Here is a 16,328-nt window from a genome sequence, read left to right on the forward strand (position 1 = left end):
GCTACTACTATACACGTCTGAATTACAGTGACCAGACTTTTTTGGGTCCAACCTGGGACGGGAGGGGGGTGGGGTGTTTGCGGTGGTATGGGCGGAGTGTAACCGTAACCCCAAAGCAGCAAATATAGCCAACTATGACCATTAAATAATAAATGCAGCAACAGTTACCCCAGACACCAGAAAATAAACGCAATGTGGGCAGCATTTCACCAGAAAAACGCAATCCGGGCAACATTTCACCAGAAAATAACGCAATGTGGGCAACATTTCAGCAGAAAAGAAACGCAATTTGGGCAACATTTCAGCAGAAAATAAACACGTGGGCAACATTTTACCAGAAAATAAACGCAATGTGGGCAACATTTCAGCAGAAAACAAACACAATTTGGGCAACATTTCATCAGAAAAACGCAATTTGGGCAACATTTCAGCAGAAAACAAACGCAATTTGGGCAACATTTCATCAGAAAACAAACGCAATTTGGGCAACATTTCAGCAGAAAAACGCAATTTGGGCAACATTTCAGCAGACAAACGCAATTTGGGCAGCATTTCAGCAGAAAACAAACGCAATTTGGGCAACATTTCAGCAGAAAACAAACGCAATTTGGGCAACATTTAATCAGAAAACAAACGCAATTTGGGCAACATTTCAGCAGAAAAACGCAATTTGGGCAACATTTCAGCAGAAAACAAACACAATTTGGGCAACATTTCACCAGAAAATAACGCAATGTGGCCAACATTTCAGCAGAAAAGAAACGCAATTTGGGCAACATTTCAGCAGAAAATAAACACAATGTGGGCAACATTTTACCAGAAAATAAACGCAATGTGGGCAACATTTCAGCAGAAAACAAACACAATTTGGGCAACATTTCATCAGAAAAACGCAATTTGGGCAACATTTCAGCAGAAAACAAACGCAATTTGGGCAACATTTCAGCAGAAAACAAACACAATTTGGGCAACATTTCAGCAGAAAATAAGGCAATGCGGGCAACATTTCACCTGCAAAAAAAAAGAATTTACTCACCTGACAGAAGTCCCCTCTCCCGACCGACGCAGCTCCACGGACGATCCTCCTGCAGTCTCCTGCGCTGACAAGCAGGCCTACGGGAAGGTGGCGCCCGAAGCCCTGTAATGGAGACACAAATAGTCTCCAGTACAGGGCTTTGGACGCCATCTTCCCGTAGCCCTGTTCTGCCTGCCAGAAGACTATGCTGGCTGGAGCGGGGCTGCGGGCTATGAACTGGTGCGGCGTCGCCGCTGCCAGTTCATGGAATAGTACGCTGGCCAGAGTCCCGAGGCCGGGACGTCCCGCGGCTAAAAGCGGGACGTTTGCCCGGGACTTAATGCAGCCTGGGGCAGGGGACCCCGAATCCGGGACCTGTCCCGGGTAAAGCGGGACGTATGGTCTGCGTATCTGAATAGAAGCTCACAGGGCACAGAGTGGACAGTGGCAGAGTAAGAGAGAAAGTGCATTGGAGTCACAGTGTGACAGCAGAAGGGATCACAACAAAGAGAGGATGGGGACTGGTAAGAAGCCCCCTAGGTATAGTTATTTCAGGAATTAGGACTTTTGCTTTCTAAAGGGGGGAGGAGTCACACAGTGAACATCAGACAGTAAAGTAGTAATTTCAATGGTGTCCACTTTTTTTCCCCTGCTGTCAGACCCTCTGGCATCACACTTTAACTGGAGGTGAGGCGATCGCTGTGAACAGCAGAGAAACTTTTTTTCAGGGAGGGGGAAGAAGGTCTCGAACTGCGCGGTGTCTGCACACTAGGATTCTCATTCATAAATCAACCCCAGCGGCACCCCAAGACCTCAGACCTTCCCAACCACTCCACACTCCTGGCTGGGCTCAGGGCTGGCTGAGTCTGACGTCATGTAGCATGTTACGTGACTTGATTGACAGCGGGCAGAGTGTTGTGGCCGTTAACCGCTGTTTAGAAAGTCGCTTCTGACACTGCCTGGGGAGAGACTTGGGAGGGAGTCTGCATGCAGGAAGCTGCAGGCTCATTGCAGCCTCACAGTGCACTGCTCCTAGCTGGCAACCATGGCCACCCAGCCAACTGCTCTGTTCACACAGGCTCAGACGGAAAGTCAGAGCGGGGCGGCTGCGGACTTGCAGAGTGGGCGAGTGGCTCTTATGACAGATGACAGGTGCAGTTAACCTGTCACCCGCCCTTCGGAATATGGCAGATTGTGTCTCCCTAGTCCCAGGCCTTGGGGGCCTGCCCCTAAATCCGGCCCTGGTCATCAACATAAATTGTAACAGTAACCAAATTTAAGTTTTGTGATAAATGGGAGAAACAGCCAAATGCAGTGTGTAAGACTGATCCCAATTGCAGAACAGTCTAGCTCTATGTATAATAGCAAATATATCGGCGCCAAGGAACAATGGAACCGCCGCTGAGAAGAACAATGTCCAAAAGTTCAGAAGTCAGGCATACATCAAAGGTCAGCACAGGTTTAGAAAGTCATTGTATATAGGGAATGATAAATTCTTCACCACAATATATCAAATGCTCAGAGGTAGGTATCCGCCAAACATCAAAACAAGAAAAGGCTTACCAGCTCCCAACAACCCACATTATAAGGTTGTAATATGGCTCAAGTCACAGATAACGTCCAGGGAACATCAGACGTCATGAAGATCCAGTGGACATCCGTATGGAGGTAAAGTTTCAGGAATTTATATAGGAAAACAAGACTGCGAAACCGGTCGGGAAGGTAACAGGCGGCACCATTGTCTATTGATCTACGATTGACCATTACATGCGCGCTAATCTTCCGGGGTTCCCAGTTTATGGGCCCCGTATGTGAGTTATTGTTTTTATATCTACTACCTTTTAAAGAAAGTTTATCTAAATAAACGGGTTACGCTTAGATATTGCCGTTTTTGTTTTCCTATATAAATTCCTGAAACTTTACCTCCATACGGATGTCCACTGGATCTTCACGACGTCTGATGTTCCCTGGACATTATCTGTGACCTGAGCCATTTTACAACCTTATAATGTGGGTTGTTGGGAGCTGGTAAGCCTTTTCTTGTTTTGATGTTTGGCGGATACCTACCTCTGAGCATTTGATGTATTGTGGTGAAGAATTTATCATTCCCTATATACAATGACTTTCTAAACCTGCGCTGACCTTTGATGTAAGTCTAGCTCGATGGACATTTGATTGTTCTCCGATCGGGATCAGTCTTGCATACTGTGTCATGTCACTTAGTCGGTATACAGTGTATTTCTATAATTAAGGCTACAGGTTCACAGTGGACATTAAAGACCTTGGCCCCGGTATTTTTAATATCGTTTTTATTACTTGTGCTGTGCGACTAGTACACATCACCATCCTCCCACCTCCAGCGCCCCCTGTAGCCCCCTTTCTGCTCAGTTGTGTGTTTCAACTGAGCAGAACGTCAAATATGGGCGGGGAGGAAGTGGCAGTTCTTCCTACCCTCATCTCCTCCATAATTCAGCCTCCTCCACTCGCAGCTATAGTTCCCCTTAGGATCCCCTGCACACAGCGGGACGCTGAGCGGTCTTGTGGTAATTGAGGTCGGATAGCCTTTCCGACCTCAATCACCACTAGCCTGCACACAGCGCAGCTCCCCTGCGCGCTGTGTGCAGTGGATCATAAGGGGAACTATAGCGGCGAGTGGAGGGGGTGGAGTTAAGGACAAGCAGAGGGGAGGAAGAGCTGCTACTTCCTCCCTGCCCATATTTGATGGCAAAACAGGGCCACGGGGCGCTGGAGGTCGGAGGATGGTGCTGTATGTAACAACACGATATTAACAGTATTGGGGTCAGGGGCACTTTAATATTCATCTGGTCAACTGAATAAGGGGCTCTTTCATTTAAAGGGAATATCCAAGCAAAATAAAAAAATGAGTTTCACTTACCTGGGGTTTCTACCAGCCCCATGCAGCCATCCTGTGCCCTCGTAGTCACTCACTGCTGCTCCAGTCCCCCGCTGGCAGCTTGCTGACCTCGGAGGTCGACGGGACGCATTGCGTACATTTTTACGCATTCCCGTTAGTGCAGAAACATTAACACATACATTTTTACGCATTACTGTTTCAATGCGTAAAAATGTACGCATTGAACCAGTAACGCGTAAAAATGTATGTGTTAATGTTCCTGCACTAGCGTAAATGCGTAAAAATGTACGCAATGCGGCCCGCCGACCTCCGAGGTCGGCAAGCTGCCAGCGGGGGACGGGAGCAGCAGTGAGTGACTACGAGGGCACAGGATGGCTGCATGGGGCTGGTAGAAACCCCAGGTAAGTGAAACTCATTTTTTTATTTTGCTTGAACCTTCCCTTTAATGAGGACTGCAGCCTCATTTGAGTACTAGGGTGCAGTTTGGGGGCTGGTTTTATAGGATTTAGGTTTGTGGGGATTTTTTTTTGATACATGTGATGCTATTGGTTTTCTATAATGTAATAAAGTAGATTTTTGATTATTAGCATGCACCCAATTTTGTCTGTGGTATGTTTTGATTGTTGTTCATTCAATGTGTGTTATATGATATAGAAGCCTATTCAGACCCTGTCTCCATGTAAGCACTTTTCTTATATCTACAGAAGGAAAGTGCAATTCCTTCTGATGAACACTCATAAGCTGACCATAGTAAAGAAATTCAGTGTATCTAAACATAGAAAGGAGGAAAATTAAAAGGGGGAGTGGGGATTTGGTGGTGTTCTGTTGATGATTGCTCTTTCAGACAAAGTAAAAATGTAACTTACCTTTACTCTTAGAAAGTCTAAGCATTGTGAAATTGAAAGTACCGTAATTTGATAACCATTAGTCAAAATAGCAGCACATACAGGTACTATGTACTGTGATTTTTATTTTATTTATTTATTTATTTTAACCAACCTTAAAGAGAGTCTGAAGCGAGAATAGATCTCGCTTCAGACCTCATAGCTAGCAGGGGCATGCGTGCCCCTACTAAAACGCCGCTATAGCGCGGCTTAACGGGGGTCCCTGTCCCCCCAAACCCCCTCCGTAGATGCGCTGGGAGGCAGGGCTGCAGCCGTTAGCCCTGCCTCCAGGAAGAGGGGAAAAGCGACCAAGTCTGCGACCAAGGTTTGCGGGGGGTGGGTTGGGGGTGAAGGGACCCCCGTTAAGCCGCGGGATAGCGTGCCCCTGCTATATATAAGACCTGAAGCGAGATTTAGTCTCGCTTCAGTGTCTCTTTAAAGAGAACCCAAGGTGGGTTTTACAAATCCTAATTGCATACAGAGGCTGGGTCTGCATATAATGCTCAGCCTCTGTTGCTATATTATCTCCCCCAGGCCCCCCCATCCTGTTCTCTGCTGTGCCCCCCAAAGTAAACCGATGTGCTAGCGACACACAGCGTGTCGCCAGCAGGCTGTTTACATGTATACTGTCATTCTCCCCGCTCCTCCCCCACCTCCTCTATGTGGCCGCTCCCTGCCAGCGTCCCTTCCCTTCCCGCTGATTGGAGGAAAGGGACGCGGGCAGTGAGCGGCGACAGAGGAGGCAGGGGAGCTGCCAGAATGACAGTATACATGTAAGCAGCCTGCTGGCGACACGCTCTGTGTCACTAGCATGGCGGTTTACTTTGGGGGGCACAGCAGAGCGCAGGGGAGGGGGGGCCTGGGGGGGAGATAATATAGCAACAGAGGCTAGGCATTATATGCAGACCCAACCTCTGTATGCAATTAGGATTTGTAAAAACCCACCTCGGGTTCTCTTTAAGTTCCGCTTTAGGCCTTTTGCACACTACATGCGATTCCGATTTTTTTTTTTTATTTGATCTTATTTTGGATTCTGATTAAAAAAAAGTACTGCATGCTGCTAAGATTTTTTAATCGGCATACAAAGTTGGATGTATAAAAAATCGGAATCGCATGTAGTGTGCAAGAGGCTTGTCTCTTGCTGCTCTGTGTGCTGGAGTCGTTCTAAACGGAATTTCTTTGCAGTTAATTTTCACAAGTTAAAGATTTACGTATATGACAGAAGTTTATAAATACATGTTGTACATTGTAAATTTATTATAAAACTGCAAGCCATCTTTTGGCAAATGTCAGACAAGTTGTTAAAACGAAAGACCACTCAGTTTATAGGAAAAAAATGTGCTTTAGGTGGAGGAAAAATATCTCTGGAGTGGGCTTCCAGCCAAAATTGTGGTTTCATTTCGGATTGCGTTAGTGGGGGTAGGGGTGAGGAGAATGAAAAAAATGGGAGGGAAATGCTATTAGGTTTTATATGAACAAAAATTCCTAGTGTTTTAGTGTTATTTTGGCAATAACTGACACATTTTATGAAATTCTCACAAATGTGGGTATCCCCCCCCCCCCCCCCCCCTCCTCAAGTGCCCTGCCTTAGGAGTATAAACCTTCCATGAAGATGGAGCAGAAATTATTTTCCAGAGACATGTGATCAATTTCTATTTCAAAACAGGGCTCATGCGAGCTGCTAGATAATCCCTTTGTGTGCCAGTTCCTCACTAGGGACAGTGGGACATGTGGCATAAGCCTTCTACATGGTGGTGGTGGGACTTCAGAATCCCTTTCTGTTGGTAAATATCAGCAGATGACACAGCAGACTTATTGTATTGCCAGCTTAAGTTAGCCATACACTTTCAATTTCATTGTGTGTGTGTTTTCAACTTTCAGCTTTAGTTGTTAAATCTAGGGTGAATTGAATTTCGGCTGTTTGATCAACAAAGTGTTTGATATCTGGCTGAGAATCAAATTGAGTGGATTGGACATGAGTCAGCTGTCATTATGGCCACTTTCGATCGATTTTATTGCATCTTGAGTGAACTGAGTGATTTGAAATACATATTGGATTGATAAATTGAAAGTTAATCTACCCGCTATCACTACCATTGTGTGGCGCTTTTATCAAATTCCTCTCAATTTACATCATATTTTTGATTAAAAAAAAAATCTATCCAATGGTAGAAATGAATGAATGTCTACCTTATAATATGATGAATTGATTGAGCTCTTATCTTCTGTCTACTTCGGACATTTGATCACGTTGTCATGCAAACAGCAAACACCAACTTCTTTGTATTTTTATTGACCATACCCATTAATGGTACAATCTCCTGAATGATTGACAGTGCATCGGATTGGGTGCTGTAATTGGTGCTGATCGAGGATGAATGATCGTTCTGTCAGTCGTTCAGTCAATCCGAAATCCGGAATGATTCTTTTAGGCTTATTATTTATTCACCCCTCCGTGGGTGTGATCAATTGCAGCGATTGGATCAAATGTTCCATTGGGAAATTGGATCATTTATGACTACTTAATCCAGCACATAAAACTTTTTTTTAGCTCTGTAATTCAAGTGATACACCAGCCACATGCAAAGATACATCTAACAGTGATCATATTTTTATTTTATGATTATATTTTTCTGGAGAGGGTGGTAGTTTAAAGTGTAACTGGATAAGTACTTTTAAAGCCTTAGGCCCCATTTCCACTAGACGCGTTGCTATACGGAAAACCGCTCCGCATCGCAACACAAGGAAACTCCAACCAATTAACATCAATGGAGTAGTTTCCATTGACGCGCATTTACCTACGAGATCCGGCTTGATAAGACACAGGGGAAATTATGGACCGCATGCTGCGGTTTTCCCCAGCACGTATCCATTCCCATACCCTCCGATGGTAAGCTGCATGATTGCCGCATCCGGTTGTACGGAAGACAGCTGGAAGTACCTGCGGAGGGATATGAGGCGATGTGGCGATCACCTTGCATCCTAAATGCTAGGGGAAACAGGCCCTAAGTTCAGTTTTATATGTGTGTTTATTAGAACATTAACTTACTTGTTCATAAAAAGGTTTAGTAAAACAGTAGTTTTAGCAGAATAACACTTCACCAGATCATAGTTCCCCAGTGACTGACAGCTGGCTGCTCACACCCAGTCAGCTTAAAACTCTCCCCCTTATGTTACTTCATGGGCAAGAAGGTGAGAGAGTGATTGCTCTGTCAGCTGAAGCCATACCCACCTGCTGACTGAAAGCCTATCATGGTTTCACACTGAGTGTAAGGGGGCAATGTACCATCTGTATCGGCATGTACTGCAAAATTATTTTCCTGCCTGTTTTCTTGAAAGAATAGAGCTTTAATGCTAATTTAAAGTTTCAGAGGGATTTCCATCTTCAAGCATATCTGCAGTCATATAAATGAGACTGTCCAGCTTTCTGTATGGCCATGCTAAAATCCAGTATAGAGCATGTATAGAACATGTTATTGTTTAACTGAAGTACTGGTGACTATTCCTATGCTACATTCTCTGTCACTGAATTATAGCCCCTTTAGTTCCTAGAAAGCAGGTTAGGTTACCTGGGATACATGAGCTTTTGCCAATTGTGCGTTCACCCGAGGCATGAGTTGGTTTTACATCCCACGACACCTAAGCTGGAATACCCAAATCAGGGTTTGCCAGCCCCGTCACGCCTCCTCCTGACTCGCATATGATGAGTGCCCGGGTTCCCTATGCCTCCTTGCAGCTGTGTCACCATTTCCGATTCTGCCATAATTGTCATATGATATATGATGTGGTTTCCAGGAGCCTTGAGGAGGACTAGGCACTGATCAGTTATGGGGATACTATCTTTAGATAACTAAAGGTAAATAAATCGCCAGCACATTTTCACAGACTAGGTACATTTATGGACTGTTGGCAATGCTAGCCTAAAAACGTGGAGTGAAATAGAGTCTGGGGAGGACATTAAGGCCTTGTTGGATTAGTTTAGAGTGTACCAGCACTGGATCGGTGGGTTCCAGGACAATAGGGGAAGCCTCAGGACTATCCAGAGGCTTCCATCTACTAAGGTAAGTGAAATTACAGGCTAACATAACATTCAATAAAAAAAATTTCCCTACTCTTTCTTGCCTTTACAGCTATCCTATTTGCTTTTATCCCAAAGTATTGTTATCTGTATAAAGTCACAAGCCCCCCTCAGCATAGAATACAGTAGGGCTGGCAACTGCTATTGTATTATATCTAAATTATACAGAATACTCAACTGAGGAAAATGTTCTCTTCTCTGCTTAAAGAGAACCCGAGGTGTGTTTAAAGAATGTTATCTGCATACAGAGGCTGGATCTGCCTATACAGCCCAGCCTCTGTTGCTATCCCAAACCCCACTAAGGTCCCCCTGCACTCTGCAATCCCTCATAAATCACAGCCATGCTGTGAGGCTGTGTTTACATCTGTAGTGTCAGTCTCAGCTGCTCCCCCGCCTCCTGCATAGCTCCGGTCCCTGCCCCCGTCCCTTCCCTCCAATCAGCAGGGAGTGAAGGGATGCAGGCGGGGACTGGAGTTCTGCAGGAGGCGGGGAGAGCAGCAGACTGACACTATAGAGATAAACACAGCCAGCTCTGACAAGCTGTTTGTCAGCAGCGTGGCTGTGATTTATGAGGGATTGCAGAGTGCAGGGGGACCTTAGGGGGGGTTTGGGATAGCAACAGAGGCTGGGCTGTATAGGCAGATCCAGCCTCTGTATGCAGATAATATTCTTCAAACCCACCTCGGGTTCTCTTTAAGGCCAGAGCCCACTAACGCAATTGTATCCGCTTTTCAGTTAAACATCAATGTTACAGATACTGAAAAGCAAACAGAAGCGGACACAACTGCGTTAGTGGGCTTAGGTCCTTAGTTGCACTGAATCCTGCAAAAAAAACAAACAATGTTTGCTCATCTTATCAACTGAAATTAGTGATCAAAAGACAATAGTGGAATCTGCTGCAGTTTATCATATACAACATATAACTGATGAACTTCTGTGCAAAGTGAAACATCCTATTAACTCTCTTAGTAACTATCAACTTTTACAAATAAATCATTATTTGTTATCGTATGGCTAACTATTTGAGGAAACAGAATATTTTGTCTATAATTTAACAATGTGTTGGCTTACCAATTGGTTTTACACCATTTTTCCATAATTTGTGTTATAACATTATTTTGCAGGTAATTGTTTGACATAGCTATTTTACTCAATTTGCAAAGCACAAAAAAGCACAGTAGAACACAGTCTGCACTGTCAGTATCTATCTTTGCTAGGTAGATGGAACTGCTGCTCTCAGGTGGTACAGATGAAATACTTACTTACTTATGGAATTCTATGTTAACTCAATAAAAAGTACTTTTCATTGCTCAGTATAATAAATAAAAACATTTTAAATAAACTATACGATTCCTTTAATGACCCTGCAGTACTGCGAAAGTAGCGCAGTAACCATAGGATTCAGTCACTAGTCATCATATATTGGAGAAATCTTGTCTAGTGAGATACTGCTCACATTAGATTTTCCAACAAGCCAAGATTTCATGTGACGGCTTGGCTAAACTGCAATCTAAGCTGATAAACTTACGTCCATGTCCATATTTATCACACCATTTCACTATTAATATTGCTCAAAGAGCGAATGCTGCCTGTTACCATGCTTTTCCTGCGTACACTGCGCAAATAGTTGCGGTACCAGATGACACTGATCACTCGTGCCTGGAACTGTTTTGAGACAATGTAATACAGGATTAAATCCAAGCATGTACTCAGGTTCATCAGGAAGGTGGCCAATTTCCCCCAAAATATGTAGTATTTATATCCATCCTGGGTCATAAGTAAAATAAAGCACACGTGAAATGGTACAAAGCAGACCAGGACCTGCACCACTAGAGTAACAATGATCTGTATCGACTTCCTTTTAGCTTTGGGCTTCAGTCGAGACGTTCTTCCGCTCACAAGGCTATAGGTAATAACGATGTAACAGCCTATCATGATCAGCAGTGGGATCAGGAAAAAGAAGATTAAGCGAGCAAAGTTGAGGATGCTGTTTCGTTTAAAGTGGATGAGGTCAAACATTTTAAAACAAGTGGTGAAGTTATATTCTTTGTCCGGGTCCTCGTATACAAAAAGCAAAGGGGTCGTGGTCACTATCGTCATTATCCAAATCCCGAAGCATGCTGCTATTGCTTTAGAGATGTTCTTTAGTTCCTTGATGTGCTTTGGCTGTACAATGGCCATGTACCGATCAGCACTGATAAAAGCCAGCAGCCACAGTGTCACGCTTGGGTAAAATATGGTAAGAGCTCCCATAATTCGGCAGAATAGGTCTCCAAAGGGCCAGTATTGTTTGGCATAGTAGATTAGACGAAATGGAACAAAAAGTAAAAACATCAAGTCTAGCAGTGCCACATTCATCATGTAAATCGTTACAGTTGTTCGCCTTTTGGTAGTGCAGCTAAACACCCAGAGGGCTGTGGTATTCACAAACAGTCCGATGGGGAGGATAATGCTGTAGTATATGAGTGCAGAGATGCCATATTCTTGGAATGGCCAGTCATCAGGACCAACGGTTTCATTAATGTTCTCCATCATTATCATCATCTGTTGAGGAAAACCTAACTCCTGTACAAAAAACAAAACAAAACATAGTGAAGATGCTATTTAAAATATGTGCATATTTAAATGCTACTTTCTGCTACCATTTTAGCCAATTGTAAGTGAAAACAAGGATCTTGTGTAAAGCAAACCAGAAGTGGCGAAGAAAACAAAGTTAGATAATTAACGGAAGAAGTGGGAAGCCTCTGGATTCTCCAGAGACTTCACGTTTCTTCCTCAACACTACCACTGTGTGTGCCTGCGTGTTATTATTTCTTATCTCTGTAGTAGAGCATTGCTACAGAGATCTTGTTTTTTTACAGACTGAAAGAGTTATTTAGGGTCTACATGATTGGAGCCAATAGATTTTTATGGCCTCCACTTGACCTCCTGGGGCCCAAAACAATTGCTTTGGTTGCTTGGTCAATAATCTGGCACTGGTCACCAGATTTGACAATCAGAGAGATCACTATCAGATCAAATCTGATCTGAGATGGATCTTGTATTGCCACACACTAGATATAGATTTTGAATATATTTCAGCATAAACTCTATCCACAGCTTTTCACTGTTTGATACAGTGCAATGCTTTTGGCCATCAATCTGCCTCCGCTACTGTCCCGACACCGGTCAAAATCTTCCATCCGGTGCGATCGACCAATTAAATTGATTTCAGCTGAAAATTGATAGAGCCATCGATCGGACCACCCGCAGCATTGATTTCTAGCAGATTCGATCAAAGTGATCGAGTCTGCCGAATATCGACTGGAAAAGCTATATGTGTATGGCCACCTTTACCGTGTTAGATTATTGGTCACCTGCAAAGCATGAACTGGTATGTCTGTGTAATACAGCTTTTTAAAATACTGTACTTTACAATTTAGATAAATGATTGTGTGGATTATTTTACTTTAGAAGAAGTGAAGTTGCACTTTCTGGGCCATATGCAATTCACTTTTTCACCTGAGTTTTCTCCTAGGTGATATTTTTAAATTTGTCAATAAAATGCCTTTTAAGCCAACAGAAAACAAGAAAATACTCAAAGTAATTTTGATAGTACCTTTTCACCTACTTTTCAGTACTTTTTTTAGTTGAAAAGTACTGAAAAGTTATTTTAATCGAGATTAAAAATTATCTCCTGGGAGAAAAGTCAGGTGAAAAAGTGAATTGCATAAGGCCCTCTGAGTCTTAACTGTATTTCAAAATTGAGCTGATTGAGCTGAGTAAATACCCAATTTAAAGGTTAGCCATTCACTTAATTAGGTGTGTGTCTTCATGTATGTGTGGGTCTGTTTAGAATATATTTTGGATTTGTAATTGCATCAAAATCATTAGGTTTTTATTTTTAGCTTGTGTTTCCTTTGCTTGATGTTGGTTTTTCAAAGTTGTTTTTTTACTTTCATTATCTGTCAACTACTCAAAATATATTCCAGGACAACGCAAGTAACTTTTTTCAGCCTACTGCATTGCGTGGAGCAATATTTGCTCTGGAAAGTGGAGATTAGTCATATACTACCCCCACTAAATTTGTCATGCATTATTCCAAACTGTTTGTCTATATAACAGCCCCACTTCCAAAAAAGAATACATCACATGGTGTAAAATGTAAATAAAAATTCAACGATTTGCAAGTCATGTAAGCCCTACATTAACCTTTATTGTTTGGACTATAAGATGCACTTTTTCTCCCACAAAACGGGGGGGGGGGGGGGGGGATGTCAGTGCGCCAGTGCGTGTTCCCTTGTGACCAGTGCCCCCGCCTCTTTATCTTTTGTCCCCTGTGTCCAATGCCCCATCCTCTTTCCCTATGTCTTTGTGTCCCATGTCCCCCTTCCTGTGTCCAGTCTTTGTCAACTATGCATAGCAGCCATACGGCTTCCCTGATCCCATGAAGTAGCCCATGGGCTGCAAAGTACCAATCAGGCTAGTGGTGCTTCCCCAAACCACCAATCCCAGTGGCTCACTGCTCCCTGCTCGCATTATAATAGGACAGTGGGGCAGTTGGAATGGATAGTGGAGCAGCTGGAGGCTTAGCGGGGCAGCAGAAAAGGTTAGTGGGGCAGCAGCAGGCTTAGGGGGAACCCCCTGTACCATGGTCACACCAGGCTTAGCGTATATATATTTTCCCATTTTTGCCCATGAAAGGATGTTTCCAACAGTGAGGATACAAGCTGGAAACACTACGGAGGAGGGCCCTAACAGAGGCTAACAATCTAAAGGGTGGGGGTAGTAACACAGAAGGTGTGTCTGTTGAGAGGGCGCTGAGCAGAACATCTTATAGTACTGACGTGGTGAGTTAGCACCCAGGAACATTCTTAACGAGAACCCGATTTATACATACCTGGGGCTTCCTCCAGCCCCCTGCAGCCTGATCGGTCCCTCACCATCCTCCTCTGCTGCCTTGATCCTTTGATATGGGTCCCAGTAAGTGAGCGAGCCGGAGCGTAGTGCGCATGCGCGACTCGACAGCATGTGCACGACCTAATCACACTCACGCTGATGGGAGCGTTCTGCATCTGTGCTACTACTGCGTGCGCGGCTAGACTGTGCCTGCGCCAACTGACTCCCTTACCTGGACCCATAGTTGAGGAGGATGGCGAGGGACCGATCAGCTCGCAGGGGACTGGAGGAAGCCCCGGGTATGTATACATTTTCTTTTTTACGTTGTCTCAGGTACACTTTAGGGCACATTTGAGGGCAGTGAGTCTTACACTGGACCCAAATTAAAAATACAAGATTTCAGAAATAAAATCTATTTTCTAAATTATAATAATAAATAGCAGCCTTTTTTTCATCTGCATGATGACAAATATAAAATATTTTACATTTATTGGAGGAACCTCTCCCTTCCTTTCATATTGCCGGGAAATAATCCGGCAAACTGGTGGAGTAGATGGTGTCCAGAAAAGGAGGAATTGCTAATGGCTGCCACCTGTATAACTAGTTATGAAAAGAGAAGGGTAAAAAGCATACACTGAAATGCTCATAGGCTTGAAGGAGTGTTTATTTATCTTTGTATGTGTCAGAGTAGTGCAACTAAATATTTTGAATTAAAAAAATGTTTGGTTTGGGTCCGCTTTAAGGGCACGTTTGAAGGATTTCTCTCTCTCTTTTGGTATTTTTTCATGCATAAAACATAATCTACTCAGGTCAAATAAATAAAGTAAAGATTCACTCTGTCAGAAGATAAGAAAAAAGTGAAGCATGTGGTGACGTGTATGGAGTGTGTAGAATATCCCTTTGTTTACATGGGTTTCCTCTGGGTGCTCTGTTTTCCTCCCACATCCAGGTACACTTTTGATTAAAGTGTACCTGAGATGGGGATGTAAGAAAAAAAATATGTATACATGTGGCTTCCTCAAGCCTCCTCCAGGCTAATCGCTCCATCACCATCCTACTGCGCCATCTGGATCTTCGACAATTCGCCCCGCAAAGTTCTCCAGTCAGCACAGGCGCAGTCCCGACCGCACATGCTCCCTCATCACACTCCCATGACCAGGAGCGGTCTGCACCTGCACAGTAGAGCTGCACAGGTGCAGAAAGCTCCCGACAACGGCAGTGCGATGGGGCATGCATGCAGCTGGGCCGCACAAGCGCAGTTTTTCAGAGACTGTAGGACCTTGTGGGGCGAATTGCCGAAGACTCAGGCGGCAAGGGAGCAATTAGCCTGGAGGGGGATGGAGAAAGCCTCGTATGTATATATTTTTTTTCCCCCATCTCAGGTTCCCCTTAAAGGACAACTGAAGTGAGAGAGATATGGAGGCTGACAAATATATTTATTTTTAAACAATACCAGTTGCCGATCCTCTGCCTCTAATACTTTTAGCCATAACCCCTAAACAAGCATGCAGCAGAACAGATGTTTCTGACATTATTGTCATATCTGACAAGATTAGCTGCATGCTTGTTTCTGGTGTGATTCAGACACTACTGCAGCCAAATAGATCAGCAAGGCTTCCAGGCAACTGGTATTGTTTAATAGGAAATAATTATGGCAGCCTCCATATCCCTCTCGTTACAGTTGTCCTTTAAGTAAAATGGTCTTAGTCAAAAGTGCTAGTTCTGCATTAAATCTTGTCTATGTTTCACTACTTAGTTAAACACAGAGCTGAAACAGACGTGCAGGTCAGGTATTCACATACTTCAATATCTGTGGGCTTGATCAGCACTAGTGATGTACCAAGCTGGAAGCTAGAGTAAAAATGCTGCTCCAGAGCTTGTACCTCCTGGAGGTGTACAAATGTTTGTCTTGACAGGTTTAGCCATTTACCATTTTTTGTTTACGACAAAGTGAGGAATGAGAATACACTTCCTCGGAGATACTGGAGAAAACACCATGAGGAAATGTCTCCTATTTAGAGAAAAATCAGTACTTAACAAAGGAAAACTATAAACAACTTTCTTCCTTTTTCGTTTATGCAAGAGACATATTACTTTATATTGGTCACAAATAGTTTGACTTTACCATCAACTGCATAACATTATAAATCCAGAGTACTGATAGTACAGATTTAGTGTAAATCTTTAATGTAGCTTATTCTCCTAACAGTATTGTATAGCTCCAAGTCATCTTATGACTTTGGGTTTCAACCCATTTAGTACAGATGTTATGTTAAGTCTTTCTTGTGATATTTGTGTAGCAGGAATGCATAGCTCCTGAAAGACTCTTAATATTTATTTCAGAGATCTCTGAATATTTCCCTTACTGATTTCATTTAGAAAACGACTTTATTTGCATACTTGATCATGACCCTAGTTTCTTTGAACAGAGAAAGTAGCGTTTGCACTTACCGTTCACTGCATGATGGTCTTTTTATTTCTGTGCTCTTCAGACTGATGTTTGAGATTTAAACTTCCTCTTGATAGTTTACAGTAGTGGCTGTCCGGAAATGAAAGTGAAGTGTGAACAGATGCCGGTGCTTTTTGAGTTACTAAGCA

At 43.4% G+C, this 16,328-nt stretch overlaps 2 protein-coding genes across 2 annotated transcripts in view; one reads left to right on the forward strand and one right to left on the reverse strand.

Annotated features, from left to right (window-relative positions):
* The window catches only part of UBAC2 (UBA domain containing 2), a 199,669-nt gene that overhangs the window by 46,798 nt on the left and 136,543 nt on the right, over positions 1 to 16,328 (forward strand). The gene's annotated exons all lie outside the window — the stretch shown is intronic.
* Positions 9,872 to 16,269, reverse strand: GPR18 (G protein-coupled receptor 18). The gene is made up of 2 exons (XM_068267977.1): positions 16,182 to 16,269; positions 9,872 to 11,417 (listed from the first exon to the last, which is right to left on the reverse strand). The coding sequence occupies exon 2, from the start codon at positions 11,394 to 11,396 to the stop codon at positions 10,398 to 10,400; it is 999 nt and encodes a 332-aa protein (XP_068124078.1). The 5' UTR covers positions 11,397 to 11,417; positions 16,182 to 16,269; the 3' UTR covers positions 9,872 to 10,397.

The sequence above is a fragment of the Hyperolius riggenbachi genome, chromosome 2 (genome assembly GCF_040937935.1).
Source record: "Hyperolius riggenbachi isolate aHypRig1 chromosome 2, aHypRig1.pri, whole genome shotgun sequence".
Classification (NCBI taxonomy): Eukaryota; Metazoa; Chordata; class Amphibia; order Anura; family Hyperoliidae; genus Hyperolius; species Hyperolius riggenbachi.

What these genes read in the sequence shown, in the direction of transcription:
- GPR18 (XM_068267977.1), bottom strand. Translation starts at nt 11,396, where the DNA reads ATGATGATAATGATGGAGAACATTAATGAAACCGTTGGTCCTGATGAC.